This window comes from Chamaea fasciata, unplaced genomic scaffold, assembly GCF_029207755.1.
Source record: "Chamaea fasciata isolate MVZ Bird 193981 ecotype frontalis unplaced genomic scaffold, bChaFas1.0.hap1 SCAF_5, whole genome shotgun sequence".
Classification (NCBI taxonomy): domain Eukaryota; kingdom Metazoa; phylum Chordata; class Aves; order Passeriformes; family Sylviidae; genus Chamaea; species Chamaea fasciata.
The window spans coordinates 70,602,107-70,620,177 of record NW_027094090.1 but is presented as its reverse complement, the minus strand read 5'-3'; the positions used below and the strand labels follow the sequence as shown (position 1 = coordinate 70,620,177).

Below are 18,071 nucleotides of genomic sequence, written 5' to 3'. Positions count from 1 at the left end.
TGAACTTGTATGAGAGATACAGCTACCTGCTTTCATTTTGAATTTTAAATGGAAGGGCCCCATGGTACTGGGCCCTTGGCTCTTGTTCTTGGATTATTTTTAATTCTTTTGGCGTTTTTTAAGTCGTGGCAATGGGTCATTCAGAATTGCTTCATTTTGTTCTGTAACAAAAGGGGGGGAAAGGTTTGGTTGGCAATTTATAGGTGGTGCTGCTGGAAGTATACAGGGGTAGCAAAAAAGAAGGAGAAAAGGGAAACAAAGATTGTTTTAGTCTTTTTAAGGCATATGGCTATACAGGTTTTGAGATTCATCACCAAGTGGAAAAAAGTGAGAGACCAAGGGAAATTATCCTGTTTATTTGACTAGGCCCTCCCTTGACTCTGTAAGTTATAATCATCTTTATGCTGGTTGTCTTTCAAAGTATAATTAGCCTTGAAGTGAATGTGGTTGGTGGGTGGTATGGCAAAGTATATTTTTTTTTTTTTCAGAAAAAAAATAAATAAGGAAAAAATGGGCTGCTGAGGAAGAAAAAGTCTTGTGTAGCTCTTCAGTTTTTTGGTTTGGACAGCGCATGCATGTAACCCCAGAATCCAAAAATGTCCTGAGTGAAAGTGCAGGGAGGCTTCACTAGGAACAGCCTGATTGGAACATGCCCCAGTTGATGATGATGATGATGGTAATGCTTTGTGTTTCTGTTGTGCCCCGTGTGCTTTGGCCTCAAGGTGCTTTACAAATATTAAGGGATTAACTTGCACAGTGCCACTGAAAAATAGGTATTACTCCTGCCCCCCTTTACAGTCCTGGGAGTTGAAGTACCGAGGGGTTCAGCAGGTCAGCTGTGCTTTTGCCTAAGTCACCCCAGTGAGGTGAGAGGCTTGAACAGGCCAGGAGCAAAAACTGGTTTCTACAGGCTCCTGAGTGTTTGCAGCTCTTCACTTCACTGCATTCAGGTTGGGCTTGGTAGGCAAACTTGCAACCTTAGAGGGACAGGAGGCAAAATTGTAATTAATTCATCCCTAATTGGCATGGCAGTAAGTAATTCTGCTTAATCCATTCCTTGCTGTGAGGATGAAGTAAAGCTAAACATTTAAATTGTGGAGAGGACAAGGGGAAGAGGGGGAGTAGGCATTGAAAGATGGACAGAGGCAGACGTTTCTTAGGCCACATGGTGAGAAATACCTACAAAAATAAGAGACCTTTCTTATTTTCTCCTCAGATTGCCTCTTGACTTAATTAGGTGAAATGCAAAGAAATAGACAATTAATATTTGAAAAAAATCACTAAATTTTCTCTTCCCCTTCTTGTCTTTCATTCAGTCCATGAGAGTCTCTGGAGTGTGAAATGTGAAGACACCAAATTGGAATTAATTTTGCTTTTTCATTTAACAGATTGTGTTACATTAACACCACACTATTGCCAAGCAGCAAACCTTTCCTTTCCTCAGATGTTAGCTACTAATACAGGCTAAGAACTGCTGAAAGAATGGTTATACTGAAATGCTTTATTTAAGTTTCTCCTCCCTTGTGGCTCGAGTGGGCCCTGATTCTGCTGAGATGTATTCACATGAGCAGGCTCACTGAGTTCTCTTTTATTGCTTCCTGGCAAGTAAGCTGGATTCTATTTCATATAACGTGGCCCAAGTTAGAATTTCAAAACTCACTCAATCCTCAGAGAGACCTTTGCAAGACTCTCTTCTCCCGTATCTAGACAGGCACTAAACACACTGAGGGCACAATTGAATTAATCAGGACTACTCATGTACAGAAAATCAACCAAGATTCTGTTTAAGAGATGACAACTTTGATATCATATTGTTCATTACCAGCCCAGGAATTGTTACTGCTCATGTAACTGGATTATTAAATTGTTTACTGATGACAAATCTTGTTTCCCATATTAAGCATACATTGAGAGTCTTGCTGTAGTTCTCCTGAAAAGAATTATCTAGAAATCACATTTATTTTCTCTCCCTAAACCATGTTTTACTTGCACTTGTGAGTGTGGGTTTGTTTTTTATTTGCAGTCCTAGAAGTTTAACCCAGGATTTGACAGTCAGGCAGTTCTCTCACTCTCAGTGTATCCAGTGCTCAGGACTGTTTAGTGAGGTGGTGCCATTTGACATTGCCCCTGTCCAAAACACAAGCACACCATAACAGTTTGGATGAATTCCTTTGGTTTTTTGCTCAAGAATAAAGTATTTATAGCTCGAGCTCCTGCAAGAGCAGCAGCCCATTCACTGGCACCATCTCACTGATAAAAATACAAGTCTGTTGCCTTCTTTTTTAGCAGGTTTGTGTCTCATCTCTCTGTAAGGTTCTATTCCGTTTCAGGCTTCCTGCCCTTTGAACTAGAAATTTCATATATATTATTTAAAAGCTCGTGTGCTGCAACTGTAAACCTAAATTATTTGAATTTGAGAACATCCGAGCAAAACTGTCTTTAAGGGCTGGTTCGTCTTTCAGCTGTGGTGCTGAAACGCACAAGTCTTTCCATCTTTATGACTGTAATCCCATTGCCTTTGGAATTACCAGCACTTCGTGTGGAGTTGTTGCCAATGGACAGAGGTCGTGAACCCAGTGAGCAGTCAGTCCTTTTAAAAGTGAACAAAACTCTTTTGCTCTGTGTTGTGTGTGTGTGTGTTTTCAAGATGATGTGGTTGCACAGCTGTAGAATTAGCCTGCATTTCAGTTTGCATAAAACCAGAGAAATACATTGCAGTGCTGCTGGAACTGCCATTCTCAGGTGTAAAAGGCTTCAGCTGCTGCTGTGTTACACCTACAAGCCATGGTGGTGGCATTTCTCCTGTTTTAGGGTGTTTTTACCTGTAGACCGCCTTGAAGCTAAAGTAAACCAATGTGCTTTGTAACCACACAGCCTTTTCTGGATACTGTTTCCAGATACTGTATTTCTAAAAAATGTCATTAGCTGCCTGTATCTTCCCTCTAATACTAATTCTTTGCTTCCCTTTATCTAGGATATGTAGTGTATCTACAACACACGATTGTCAGACTTGTAGTTTATTGCGGTCCTGTTTGGGATCCTGGTTGTTTTTTAAAGTAGGGTTTGTCAGGTGTGTTTGGTCACACTTTAGGTGAGAGGTGTATGACATCCGTGGCTGCTGCAGGAAAGTTAGCTGTGACTATCCATTAAAGGGGATAAAAGTAGGAACTGTGAGAATGTCAGGTGTTATACATTGGTCACGGTATTTCCCAAAATTCTGAGAACTCCGTTTGGTGTATATACTCAGCAGTTCTGGAGAGCAGTTGTCAGAATATTTGCATGAAGGCTGAATTGGATTTTGACATGCAAACTCCTGTACAAAAAGGTCCTGCTCTGATTCTGTGTGATGAGGACCTGAAAGGTTGAACACTTGGTCTCTTCCAGTGTTCATTTTCACAAACAAAAGTCTGGAATGGCCTTTTCAAATTTTTACTGTTAGATTGTAAGCATTGACTTGCAGTAGAAGAAAATCATAAAACTGCAAAGGGAAAGCTGAAGTTTGTGTATGTCAGCTTGAGTTTGGCAGTACAAAACAATGTGCTCTTTATTATGCACAGTTGAATGGGTTTAAATTCATTGTAGCTGCTACTATACATAGGAAGGTATAGAATATAAAATATAACATTAAAAACAAATGCCTTCCTTTTAGTGGATAAGTAATTTTTAAGCTGCCTGGAAGATGCAGTGGCTGGACAGAATTCACTGAGCAAGGCAGCCACCTTCCCTGGAACTTTGCTGGGATTAATGAGGGCTGATTACACAGGTGGCAGTGACAACAATGGTAGATTTTCTGAGAAATACATTATTTTCACAGTGCCGCTGATGGAAGAAACGCTTAGCAGCAGCTGATAATTAATGATCAATTTGGAGATTATCACCAACAATTTACAAAGGTTGACTTTTCCTTTAGAAGTCCCTTTGGATAAACTGGATGGTAAATTACCTGCCTAAGGCTTTTACTTTACTTGTGTTAATAAGATGAAAATGAATATGTTTGAAGAGCTCTGAACTGAACTTTTCAGACTGCCTGATAATCCATACAACTCTTCTTTAAACATCTTAAGTGAGTGAGCAAATAGAGACTATAATAAAATTGAAAACTGTCACGTGAGCACGTTACCACCCTGTCTAAGTAATGGGGCATGACAAATAAGAGGCACTGCTGTAGAGTTCATATTTTCATTTTATGGCATGCATTAAATATTTGATCATCAGCCAGCAGAGAGGAACAATTGGGCTAAGAGTATCATTTGCAAATAGATGGGTGAGATTTAGATTCTCACAGTCTGAGCACAAGATGGAGAACTATATCTTAGTCTGTGCTTCAGTAGTTCCTCTTTACTTTGTGGTGTGCAGACCACTTGAAGATCCCCTTCTGTATATCCTCAGACTGGAAAAAGGAGTTAGTAATCTGTATTTACTTCAGAGGGGATATTAATCCTTACTTACTTCACAGGAGAAGGGATATGTGAAGAGTAATTAGTGTTTGTAAGTGCTTTTAAGGATGATGAAAAGGGTAGTGCAGGTATAGAATGTTCGCTGATAAATTGTGTACAAGAAAGAAGAGGAGTAAGATGAGGTTTATAGAGTTGTGAAGGTACTTGGAGACATAGGTGGGCTCCCAGTCAGATTCTCAGAGGTCTGTAGGAATCTTAATATTTGAAGCATATTTGAAACTCTCTTAACAGCAAGGCAGACTAAAGTTTTTGGCACTTTAATATCTTTTAAAATCTGGTTTGTGCTTTATACTCATGCCGTGTCAGGTGGGAAGGAGGGGGAGTGAAGTCAGCAGCCTAGGGATGTGAAGGCTTGGTAAGAGCAGCACTTTCTGATCATCCCCTGTAAAGCAAGTATGGGGATGGAGGGTGAGAGAGAATAGAGTAGAAAGGTAAAAATCTTTGCACATCTGATGAGCTCTTTTGCAAGGAAGGGGTTTACAGACTGTTAAAAATGTCAGCCAGTGAAACTGGATAGCGGCAAAAAGGATGCAGTGGCATTCTCTTGCTGAATGCTGGGTTTAGGGATTTTTGTTTATTTAGGCTGTGGGATTTTTTGGGGGTTTTGTTTTGGTTTGGTTTTTTGGGGTTTTGTTTTCTCTTTTTTTTGGTTGCTTGGTTGGGTTTCTTTGGGGGGAGATTTTGTTGTTGTTGTTATTGGGTTGTTTTGTTTTCATTATCACTGTCCAGAGAAGAGGTTTGAGTAGATTTTAATGTAAATATAATCATTAGGTTAAAAAAAACCCCCAGCATTATTATGGTCTATTGGCAGGACTCCACGTAGGAACTTCCTTAAGAGTTGGACTCAATGAACCTTGTGGGTCCCTTCCCACTCAGAATATTCTGTGATTCTGTGAAACTTAGTTTTGCAGTTGCAAAATGCAGTAGCTGATGGGAGAACTTAATTTTTGTCATCACTTAAGTGTCAGTGCACACAAACCCACTGGGTAAATTAATGATAAAAGTAAGTAATGCAAACAGCAATTATCAATAGAATGTTTCCTTTTAAGAAAGGGAATTCTGAGCTTGCTGGGCATTTTATAAAGGCAGTTAAACATTCCTACCTCTTATGTAAAAATAGAAAAACTGGGAGCCAGAAAGGTTCAATAAATTATATGGGATCACATGAGACGTTTCAGTCTTCTGAATTCTTAATGTTGATCCTGGTTTCATAGTCCATCCTGAGGCAGAGAAGGCATTCAGGAGTAATCAATCTGGTCATAGTTTCAGTGTTTGTGCTTCTTTGGCAATCATCAGTGCCAAAGGCCATTGCTATACTTCAGAAATAAATTTCTCTGATGTATTGCAGTCAATCTTTTCTCCTAGGTTTCATTCAACAGCTCTAGAACTTGCCAGGTGACCACTTACCCAAATCAAAAGCTGTTTGCTACCTTTTTCAAATAAAGAACAGGGTAGTGGACCTTTCTTGTTGTGTTTTATATCCAATTGTGGCTGTTAACCTTGAAAATTTATCATTTATCCATGATACAGGAGTGTTTGTTAATATATGGTGCTAAGGAATCCATGATTTTTCTCCCTTTATTGTGGCTGTAATTATTCCCGATCAATTACTTTAGCTGCAGCAGGCATGCCACAGAGTGACTAGGCATCTTCCAAGAATAGAAGTTTTTCTTTCTAGTGTTGCCTTCAGATACATTCAAAAGGTTTTCTGTTGCCCATGGACTGCATTTTTACATGCCTGAGCTGTTCTCACTGCCAAATCCATGTAACTCATGTCGGAAAAACAAAAAGTGGTGTGTGTGTGGGGAGAGTAGAGGAAAAAAAAAGAAAGAAGTGGGAAGTAAGGAAGTTTGTTGTTCATTTTTGTTTAAGAAATAAGTTAATTTTCTGAGATGCTCAGCACCTTCACCTCTTCTGCCTGAGGGAATCCAAAAGTCCTCCTTCTCTTGAGGGCCAGTGGTGCCTTTGGAATGCCTCATTTCCCATGCAGTGGTCATTTTCCTCATGAGACTTGTGACATACGTTTTAGATGTGAACATCTGGATTCAGATTCACTTATAATACAATTAAGTGTATCCCCAGCAGGGAGAGGGTTTTTGATAGAAGTCTTTTCAAGAAAGCTATTATACCACTTGTTATGGCAATAACAGCCAGGTTTACTTTACTGTAATGTGTATTTATTTTTTTTCAGAAGACTCTTGCTCTCATCTGAAGATGGACTTTCATGGCAACGTGGTCCTTAGACTGCTAAATTGTTTTAATACGTCTCAGTAAAAGCTGTTGCAGGCAAGAGCATTTTAATGGTGATTTTTAAGTCTGGGTGGTTTTTTGGAAGGAAGTGTGTGAAGAGTGTGATGTAGGGGTAGAGTTAAATGTTTATTTGAAGGTGTGTTTGAATGAATCTTCCTACATAAATTTGCCAGTGTTAAGAAAGAGGGGCTCTGCCCCTTTTAGATCACAAAGGCCTCTCAGTGGGGGATGGTTTTGGTAATGGAAAAAACAAAAAAGGTTCCAGTATGTGGTGGAGGAGGTAAAATAAACAAACACAATGGATGATTGCTTCTCTCCATCAAGGCTTCTTTATCCTTGCAAGCTCAGTCAGTGGTCAGCATGTTAGCCACCCCTCCCTGTTTTATCCAGCCCTGAGCTGTGTCCTTTGACAGGGTTGGTTTGTACAGCTGGGGCTTTGTGGAGCTCGGTGGGCACAGAAGGTAGACAGAGCACCTATGGAAGGGTGAATGGCATCTCCCAGTTTTCTTGGAAGGAAGGATATTCCTTTCAGGGTTTTTCTCCTTTCTACCCCACTCCACAGCTTCCAAAGCTTTTTTTTTTTAAGTAGACCTCTTTTTGCAGTGGTGCTGCTGTGCCCGCCACTGCAGCCTTTCTAAAGGAATATTTGCCTTATGGTTCTTAAAGTTGTCTGTTCAGGATGGTCTCCCGTTTTTCCTATTTGTTGGGTTTTTTTTTACCTTGCATGCCGATATGCATTTGTTTGTGCAAGATAAACGTGTGTTACATGACTAAGAGCTGTGTTTTTCTTACCTAGCAGCTCCAGCAGTGTCTAGAGTTAGTTTGTTAAGCTGGGTAATTATCAGCTGGTTATGCTTGTTCTTTTCTCTTGCAATTTTACGGGTATATCTTAGAATCACACAAAGCAAAAAATCAGCTTTCAGGCAGCTGAAGTCAATGCATTTACATGAGGAAGAGTGTTTGCATGTGCAGGCAAGTTCTGAAAAGTGTCTAGAAGTGCTGGAAATGGAACATGGGTGCTCAGAAATCAGAAATTTACAGATGTGAAAGGAGCTTGTACAGCGCTACTGCGAGTGCACAGATGTGTGATTGCACCACCCATTTTTTTAATGTAGATTTTTAATTCTTACCTTTTTCTGAATTAAAAACTGGGAAGAGTACAACAGTCATAAGATAACTGAAGCAGACTTCTCAGTGCAGTGAGCACAGCGAGGCAGGAGTCCTCACATCATACCATAAATTTTTCCTGTTCTATCCCTCATTTGTTGGGCCAGAGATGGCATGACTGTGGATCCTCTGAAGTAAGAGATACTAATGCAAAACTGCTTGAAAAAAAGACCATTTTCACTCTTGGAATATCGGAACGTCTGAGTAAAATTATTTTTATTTAAACAATTTTTGTTTTACTCTATTGGTATTTCAGAGTAATTTTCCGAGGCAGCAATTTTCACCAGTTTCTGAAAGGCAACATCTGGGCTTTGGAACAATCTCTTTTCAGCTTTGAAAATCCTACCTCAAATTGCTTATACGTTATAAACGTTTGAAATTTTTTTGTGGGTTTGTTTTTTTTTTTTTTAGCATAATGGAAAGGCAATAATGTATTTATTCCCTGTGATTTTATCTTCAAGTTTAGTTTGATTTTTCTTTCTTGGGGTCTCCAGGATTATTTGTTCCTGGGCCAAGAACGCACCTGTCATGAACAAAACCTCCAGAAAGGGGGGAGCATGCACATGGATATGAACAAAAAAGAATAATAAAAATTCTGGGCAGCTGGAATGAACCTGTTGGAAAGAAAGTGTTTACATCCATTAGAGGCATTGCTCTGCTTAAGTATATTTTTTTTTCCATACCCCACCCCACCACACACACAGATGCAAAACCAATTTCACTGTGTCTGTAGTTCTTAAAGGTACCTGTGGTTTCTCTGTGGCCTCAGTTCTGCTCCTGCTAAACTTTACATATTCAGAGTGATGTATTCCAGTATTTCAGTGATGCAAGTTCATGCTGTCAGTGGTTATCTACTTTACTGGCATGATCAGTTTAGTCAGGAAACATGCAGGACGCCTGTGTGCTTGTGTGTTTTTGCATTATGTTTTTTTGCAAAGTGATAGACATGGTGCAAATGTGGATGCAAGTGGTGGTTGGAGCAGGAGTTCTGTAATAAGGTAGAATGAAACTGCCAATTCAGATGTGTAAACACCAGCGAGTACCTTGAAAATTATTTCATGAGCGCAATTATATGTGCATTTACAGGAAGAAGACACGCATGCAATGTAAAGTTAATATTCTGAATATAACAGTAAAGGAACCTGAGAGTGCAGTGGGGAAAAAAAAAAAAAAAGAAAGTTCTAAAAATTTCCGTGTTTCTGGTTTGTTTGTGATTACACACAAACTCTGCAGAGGAAATGTTGCTTAGAAAATACTTAAAATACCTTTTGTTGAGTTTTAAATTTAAATAAAGGGGGATTGAAACTCAATAGCTGTTTGGCACTCACTTCAGACAGTGGCATGATGGAAGAGTGGGAAAAGCTGTGTCATATTCTGCTAAGATCTCACTCAAAAGATTGGCTCCTCATATTAAAATCTGGGCATCTTTTGGGAGAGAATTCTTGTTAATGATGTTGATTCTGCTGAAAGTAATTAATCGTTTAACAATGCTTGAAGAAAAACTTATATCAGCTTGATCAGACAAATACTGCGAAATTACCAAGAGTAAGGTCCCAAAACTGCAAAAATGGCAATGTTTACTAACTTTTCAAAATGAGCCCGTGCTTCCTCAAATTTCTTTGTAGTAAGTCGGGCACAATTGTCATAATTTTAAAGCTGTTTCAACTCCTTGCGTTCATTTCACTCAGTGGGAATTAGATTTGCACATCTGTGTGTGATGTACAGATTCCTTGTGTGGCACAGCTCTCCCACTCAGTGTCTGGAGAAAGACTGACCACTTTTCTGTCATTTTCAAGCATTAGTTTATACAGTGAAATCTCAAGGCTTGGAATCTCTAGTTATTTGACTAGCTCCTCTTTGTAGTTCAGCCAGCAGAAGAGTGATGATTACCTAATGTCACAGTGATTGAGACAGTGCTTTTAGCAGTGAGCACTTCCTAAAACTTCACATGAAAATAAAACTCTGCTATTTTTGTGCTGACAAATTTAAAATAACAATAAAAAGTATAATAAATGAATAATACAAAGACAAGATGTATGAGGAGCTGAAGAGTTGGGGGAGGTGCGTTTCTGAAGGGTTGGGGAGTGGAAGGAGAGGAAGCCAGAGTTAATTTGAGGATGCACTGGAAAATAAATGAGCTTGTGGATTTAATTCAAAATCATCCAAGCAGAGTCTTTTGCATGAAAGAAGCCAGTGATCAGGCTCAGTTTACTTGAAACATCAACAATGACTGCATCCTGCTGTTTCGGAGTTTGTGCTGATAGATGCTTATCGCCTCTGACACTGCACCACCGCAGTTGTGCGTTGCCGGTGCCATAACTGTGTAATCACAACGTGCCTCTTCTGGTTTTCAGAAGTTCTCAAAACTCACAGGTTTTGAAGTTGTATCTCTTAGAAACATTCCCCTTCAGAACCTAAAATCTCATCCTGTAGTTTCTGGTTTAAAAACGTCTTACTATATTTTTTGGCTCTTTTGGTTGATACACAGATGAGTGAAAAACACAAGGCTGATGAAGTTAACACGTACCAAACAGAAATCATTTGGACACAGGTTCTCATGGTGAAGCTGGTTTTGAATCTGTGTGTCTGGGAGAATTGCTAAATGTTCCTGTTTAGCACACAGCAGTAAGATCCAAAGTCTCTGTGAGATCTGTGGAAGAATTAGGTGATATTCATACAGTAATAGAATATAGCAGATAGAAGTATGTTCATTGCCGTCCAAATTCTGTTGTGGTTGAAGGCTGGTTTGTTTCAGGATATGGTATTTCACTAAAAACTTGGTCGTGCACAGTCTTTCCCAGTTACCTGCTTCAAAAAGTTCCTGAAAAACTTTGTGTAGCACATGTTGGGAATGTTCAACGGGAACTTTTTTTGACAATGGATCATTACTAGACTTGATTTTACAGGGATTTTTTTTTTCGCATAAATTCCTTTCAAGTGCCAGATATTGGAGATGATAAAATTTCAGTTGACGGCATAGAATTTCTAGAAAGTTTTTTTTTGTTTGGGGGTTTTTTAAATTTTTCTAATTAAAAAAAGGGGGTTGTTAATATTTTCTCAAAGGACACCCTTAACAGCTTTATTTATTATTTGAGAGTTTCAAATCTTGTCAAATTGAAACCATTTACCACTGGATCTTGGAGCAGTAGCTTTTATCAAAAAACAGTTTCCACAGTATGTGGGACGTCAGGTTTATGAGCTGGACTGCTGATATTACACTATACTTTAAAACGGATAGAGGATAACTTATTCCCTTCCTGTTTTACATTCAGAATCCTCTAAACTGGAGGACTATCAAAAATTGTTGAAGTTACCACATGCAGAGAGGAAATCTGGAAAGCCAAAGGGAGAAGGTGGGCCATGTGAAATGGAAATTATTGGGTGCCCCTAACCATAGGATTACTTGTGGCAGCTCTAATAATAGACAACTGCGCAGAAATATTATGCAGGTTATGCTGTAGGGATCTTGGTTTGTGTTAACAAAGTTGACTTGTTCACCAAAACCGCTTTTGAATAACACAACTTGCTCGTAGCATAGATGTATTTTAAAAGATATCTGATTGATATGATCTTAGAAAGTAATAATTAACAGATTATTCCACCTCAGTTTGAGTGACAGATGAGAGCATGTTTCATGTACAGTTTTTACTGATTAGCAGATTATGGAGTTTTGCGCCTTTTCTTTTCTTTTTTTTTAAAATTTATTTTTATTGTAGAATTACTTCAGTGAAGAATTCCAAACCAGGCTGTAAATGACTCAAAGATATTGCCAAATGAAGTCTGTTTTTAGTGGTATGTGTAGAAACAAGTCAGGCTTGCAGTTCCCAGTGGGACAGTGTGTGGGAGTCTGCCACCCTTACTCATGTTGAGTAATACCTTATTACACAAGTAATCTTGTCTAAATGAAAGAGTTGGTTTTTTTTAAAGTTACTAGTTATTCAGTGTACATAAATAATTAATTACTTCGGGGCCAAAACAGAATGGAAACCCTTGTTACTGTTAACTGGCACCTCTTGCCAGGGCTGTGTGTAAGGAGAGGTCATAGTTTTCAGTAAACCTGGGAAGAAGAACTGTTTTATCAGCATTTAACGTGATCAGGAATGAGGCAGATGCATTGCTGACATTCTGTAGAAACTTGTGTTTATGCATCTATACGTGTGTGTGTGTGTATGCTTATACATTAGATATACGTAGTAGTGCTGCTGTCTGTGATCATAATTATTTCCTGCGGAAAAGCAGTCTGCAGCTTTCCAACAAGTGCTGTAATTAGAGGTAAATATCCCTGCAGAGAGTCAGATTGAATCCCATTGAAGTTTTTGGACTGGTTTAGCACTAAGTATTTGGTTTGGACTCGGACCGTGTTCAGGAGCAAATTCCTGGTACTGTTGATACTGGGCTGACTCTCCACACTGCTGCTGGTGTGCTCCTCTTGTCCTGCTACTCTGTTCCCATCTCTGACATCGAGGGCTGAGTGATTTAAACCCTGTCCATGAGAAAGACTTGGTTTGTAGCTGCCAGAGAAACTCAAGAGGTGAATGTTTTCATGCCGATTCAGAAACTGGCTGTGCGACTCCAGTCAGGCGCTGTCACGCCTGGTTATAGTGAGAAAACAACAATGCCTCTCTTGATAAGGGGAAAAAAAAGAAAAGTCTTGCACAGTCAGAATTTTGACATACAATTTAAATCATCTTTCTACATCCTGTGGACTTGGAGCTGTCAAAGAGGCAAAGCCTGTGTTTGGATGGAAAAGCTTTTGATTTCTTTAAAAAGTGTACCAGCTATAATTATCCATAACTTTGCAGGCCTGTTTTAATGCAGTTTTATAATTACAGGTCTTAATGCTAGATTATACAAAGTCATTTATAAATAGTCAGAACAGAGGGACTTTGGGAGTTTTTAACCTGTGGATTGCTGTGGATTGTGGCGGCTGACGGGATTTTGCCTATGTGTGTATGGGGTGAGCTGTGTAATGATTGATGAATCCCTTAATTAACTCCCAACAAGTTAAGATTTATGGCCTCATATCTTTTCTTCCTGACACATCTGTGTTTGTCACTTTTGAAGACACGGCTAAGCCCCTTCTCCAAAAGCTTTTGTCGGTGTCTGAAATGTTTCTGAGGTGTTTTGCTTAATGTAACAAGATTAGAGTTTTATGACACAAAATTTATTAAATTTTATGGCATGAACAATCGAATAGGAAAGGATGCAGGTTGTGTGCTAGAGGGCACTATCTCCTTGAGTACTAAATACCACTTTAGATTTATTTTGGGAGTACAATCATGGATGAAATGAACTGAAACCAATGAACAAATGGAGATGTAGTGGGGGACACCTAAGTGAGGTTCTGTTAAAAATAGTAAGAATAAAAAAACATACTGCTGTGGAAAGATCATGGAAAGATCACGTTTGTGTGACACTGAATTCAAGGGAGAAAAAGAAACGAGAAGAATAGTCATATTTAGCAGCCTGAAATTATATGGATGGAACCAGTATGTGTAGGAAACAATTCATGTGGATGTAGTGTAGCTCTTACTTGCTCCAGTGGGAAAATCCAGCCATGCTGAAGTCAATGCAAAAACTCTGAGATCAACAGACACAGGGTAGGAAGAATCTGTTACAAATTGAAGGGCCGTAAAGAAGTATTTGGAGAAACTGTTGTAATATGAATCGCATAAAATATTTGTTGGATAGGAGTGAGTTAGAACAATGAGGTTTTTACTTCCCTGAAGAAATGTTCTTGCTACCAGGAAAAGCATTTATTTAAGGAAAATTTAACAAAAAGCATGTTTGGGTTTTTTAACTGCAGCTTCTGCATGTTAAGGAGCCTTGAATTCATCACCAGACCTAAATCTTCTGAACTATCTGAACCACTGATAAATCGAATATAGAGATGCATTTCATAATTCCAGTATGTCTGTGGAATGGCCTGGGTACTGCCTGTGTCCCAGTGCAGCAGAACTTTGCAGATTTAAGTTCTTTAAAAAATTACCAACTACCTACTTTTATTCAGTAGAAACGATTAATGACATTTCAAAATACAATTCTTCTTAAAACAATCAAGTTGCAACAGATTTCATCTGCAGTGACACCCTTTTACGTTTGGAATCTGTTATGCTGTATTGCTATTTCTCTGAGCTACATCTTAGGAGTTTTTTTGTTTTGTTTTGTTTTGTTTGTTTTTTTTTTTAATCCTATCCATAAATCGATGCTTCCTGTTTCGCTGTCAATCTTCTTTCAGAGTGATGTAATTGCAAACCGTTCCAAGTTTAAATTTGAGGAAAAGATCTTGAAGTCCTGTGAGCTGTAAACTCTTGTGTTATCACTGAGGGCAGATCCAGGATGTTTGCAGTTCTTTGTTAAGATGGGATAATTCCAGTACTTCATTAGGTCTGGATCTGTTTAAAAGGGCTCATTTTCAGATAATGTTGTTATTCTGAATTTGGCTGTGTCCCTTTCCGTATTGTCTGTGGTGGGAACTCTGCTTCCATCTTAGATATGGAATCTCTTAAGACCTGGTATTAGATGAGTAGGATAAACAAGATACATGAAAAGAAGAGAATTAGAGGATGCGTGATGTGGGGGCATATCAAATTTGGGAAATGGACCACTAAAACTGTAGAAATAATGAAAGACATTTATGGACAGCTTTTTCTTGTTTCACGTTTTCCACCTGGGAACCTCTCAGGAATTTGGTCCTTTGTTACTATAGACTTTGATAGTTACTATCCATTTGGAAGACATTTTCGAAAGTCAATATGGATCTATTCATTTATTTATTTTAATCTTACATTTTCTTGTGTAAATTTCCCAGGTGTTCATAAGGAGTAAGAAATTTCTGTGAAACTGATTTTTGTCTGACTCAGGTTGGCTACAGACAGAGCTGCCTAAAAAATTTTGCATTTGATGTCTGAGCTGTCCAGTTTTGCGTATCCCATTTCTTTGAGTGTCCTTGGAAGACTAACACAGATTGAAGCCTCACCTTTACTGCCTTAGCCATTTTAGGAATTTTTTAGTCTTCTAGGATGGTGATGGGCACGTGACTTGTAATTCAAACTGGATATTTTAGAGACAAAGAGAAAAGTTTATTCTACTACCCTTTCTACTATCGCTTTAGTTCAGCCTACAATCCAACCTGTAGGTTTTCATTTTAGATCAAAAGCAAAATAATCTCTGTTACTGCAAGTGCGTGGAGGTGGACACCTCTATTATCTTCTTTGTCTGTTTATATAAATTCCCTGCAGAAAATTATTTTATCCCTGTTGTGAACAGTGACAAGCAGAAGATGATGATCTGAAACTATATATTCGCATATAAAGTTAACAGAAGAGCTTTATTTCAGCGTGATATTCAAACTTTCCTTGTGAAGCAATGTGACAGAATCTGTGTTATTCTAGGTTAACAGCAGTAGGAGTTCTTGACACAGTTTGAGTATATAATATATAATCCAAATCAATACAAAGCAAGGCATCCTTTCTCTCTCTAATTTATTGTCAGAGTGAATTTCAGTGCAGACTTTTGTGCATGGCTTACAATATTTTCGGTCATTTTGTCAAATGTAAATGTTCTAAAGTATTGAAAATTACTGTGAAATAATTGACTAATGGTCTTGTGTCCCTCCCTTTTTGTTGGCCAAAATTGAGACAACTGCTTAGTGCTGATTTTCAGGGAGATTTTGTAAAAACTCAGGCTTCTATTATACTGGTAAAATGAGTAACCAAAAAACTTAAATTCAGTAGCAAATGTCGATCTTGGTGCAGTGCAATGCAAAAAATGAATAATTCACATTAACTTTAGAAGGGAGTTTTATGGTTTCTGCAGAAAGGGCTTGAGATCTGTCACATCAAACATAGCTGTAAGATGCTGAATTCAGTGGGCTAGTAGAAAACTGCCAGTAAGAGTCTATCTGGTGATCTCTGTCTTTGTACATATGCTTTGCTGCAGACACGTAGGTGGGAAAGCCTAGAAGACAGAATTCAGGTAGGATGTATGAAGTGTTAGTCTGTTGGACTAAGTCAGACATTAATAGAAAATACAGAGTGGTTCTCTAAGCACTGGCAAGAGGTGGTGTTCGGAACAGGCAATGGGCAGATGCCTATAGGTTCTGGCGGGGATTTTTTGTCTGAGTTTTTGGTTTTTCTGTTGGGTTTTTTTTCTGGCTTTTTTTCCTTTTTTTTTTTTTTTTTAAATATAATCTAACTTGGCTCAGGAGGCAAGGCTCAAAATGAGATCATTAGAAGCAAAATAAGTCTTAACAAAGGGCTGTTTAAAGTCACTGTTTGTTTTCAGACCCAGTTGACTGCTGCTAAGAACCATTCCGTGCTCAATATGCCAAATCGTATGGACATGCTCCACCTCACAGCAGCCCCACACATGGTTCAAGAGGCTGCTGGGCTTTTGAAATGCAGTCCTTTAGCTGTGGAGTGGAGAATAAAAACGGGGTAATTAGAATCATAAGTACGAGATTTTTGAGGGGGAGCAATATTGCTTCAGCCCCTTTTTTTAACTTCTGCATAGAAATAGTCTTCAGTTTCCTCGTTTATAGCTTCTCTTTTTTTCCTGTGAAACATTTCTCTATTTTTCATTTCTTCTTTTGGCTGTGCCTGGAGGATTTCTTCTCATTCCACTCCTTGCAGATGCCCCTGGTTAGCACAGGGGTCCCTTATGCCATCAGTGGACATACCCTGATTTTCATGAACAATGTTGTAATTAATCCCAGAATTTGTCTGCATTTAAAGACTTCACTGTACCCCCCTCTATTTTGGAGACCAAGCTGGAAGCATTCTGGGTTCTGTAAGATTTTCAGTAGTGCTTGGCTTGAATGATACTTGAATTTGCTCATGATTGAAGTTTCTCTTTCAGTGTTTCTAAAAGTTGAAGATAAGCACATCCTATCAGACATTATCAAAAACTTCACAATGTAGGCCTGAATTTCAAGTCAATATTTCTGTGTGGTTTTTACAATGTGTGCTCTATGTATCTATATTTTGTAGTTATAGATGTAAATTACATTTTCATAGGGTTTTTTTTTTCTGCTCTAGCTATAGATGGGAAGAATTTGATATATAGATAGAAAAATTTGACAGCAGATCTTCATTTAGCCAGTACACCCTGACTTTATGTTGTCAAAAAACTTAGATTATTAATGTCCAAATGTTTAATTGCTTAACTGTACCAGATCTGCAAACCTGGAAAGATCCTCGCAACATGACTATAACACTCAGTTGCTCACATGGGTAAAATTTTGTAAACACAGACGTTTAGGCTTGCTAGGAAGTTCTTTTATTGTACTCTATTTTATTTTACTTTATTTTTTTATCAGTTGTGGTCGATAATGACATGCAGATGATTATTCCTTAAAAGCTAAGTTGACAATAGCTTGTAACGGGAGAAATTCTATCTTCATAGAGTCCCTTGCAAATGTAAAACTAGATGGGTGTTTTTTTAAAGGAATTGCATTTCATTATGCAGTCTTAGGTGAATTTTCATGTTTAAGAAGCCAGAATACAAGAGAGTGCTATATTAGTGTATTATTCTCACAACAAACAAGCCACTGTTCTGTTGCTACCTGCTTGGCCATTGTTCCCAATTGTGTATGCTTTGCAGTGGTATTTGGATGGTTTCCTGCTCTCTGCCAGCACAAAAAAGGCATTTCTGTTACAATGGCCCCTAACCACACAATGACGGCATTAAGGATTTATTTGGAGGTTTCATTATTTTCTCCTCTTTTGTTCCTTCCAGGATGTCTTCCAAGCGACCAGCCTCTCCGTATGGGGAAGCAGATGGAGAGGTAGCCATGGTGACAAGCAGACAGAAAGTGGGAGAAGAGGAGAGTGACGGGCTCCCAGCCTTTCACCTTCCCTTGCATGTGAGTTTTCCCAACAAGCCTCACTCTGAGGAATTTCAGCCAGTTTCTCTGCTGACGCAAGAGAACTGTGGCCATAGGACTCCCACTTCTCAGCACAACACAATGGTAGGTTTGCTTATGGTCTATTGTGCTTACATCCATTCTTTGAATTCTGCCTCTGCAGTAGTTTGGCATCCAGATCTGTACTTTTATGGGGTGTACAATGCACAGCTACACGTACAGAACACGCCACAGTAATGTGTAAGCTCTGACCTAGCTGGGCTGCCTCTACCCTCCACTGCAAATGCTAAACCACTTGCAGTGCAGACTTTTCCTCACCTTTGCCTGATGGC

General features: G+C 38.8%; 1 protein-coding gene across 11 annotated transcripts in view; it reads left to right on the top strand.

Annotated features, from left to right (window-relative positions):
- The window catches only part of SOX5 (SRY-box transcription factor 5), a 455,968-nt gene that overhangs the window by 185,224 nt on the left and 252,673 nt on the right, over positions 1-18,071 (top strand). For 8 of the 11 annotated variants that reach the window (XM_066184389.1, XM_066184390.1, XM_066184391.1 and 5 more), the window contains one exon: positions 17,613-17,844. In XM_066184389.1, the coding sequence (XP_066040486.1) occupies positions 17,614-17,844 (231 nt within the window). In that variant the 5' untranslated portion in view covers position 17,613. The remainder of the gene's footprint in view (positions 1-17,612; positions 17,845-18,071) is intronic. The other 3 variants (XM_066184396.1, XM_066184394.1, XM_066184393.1) reach the window with 1 other exon arrangement.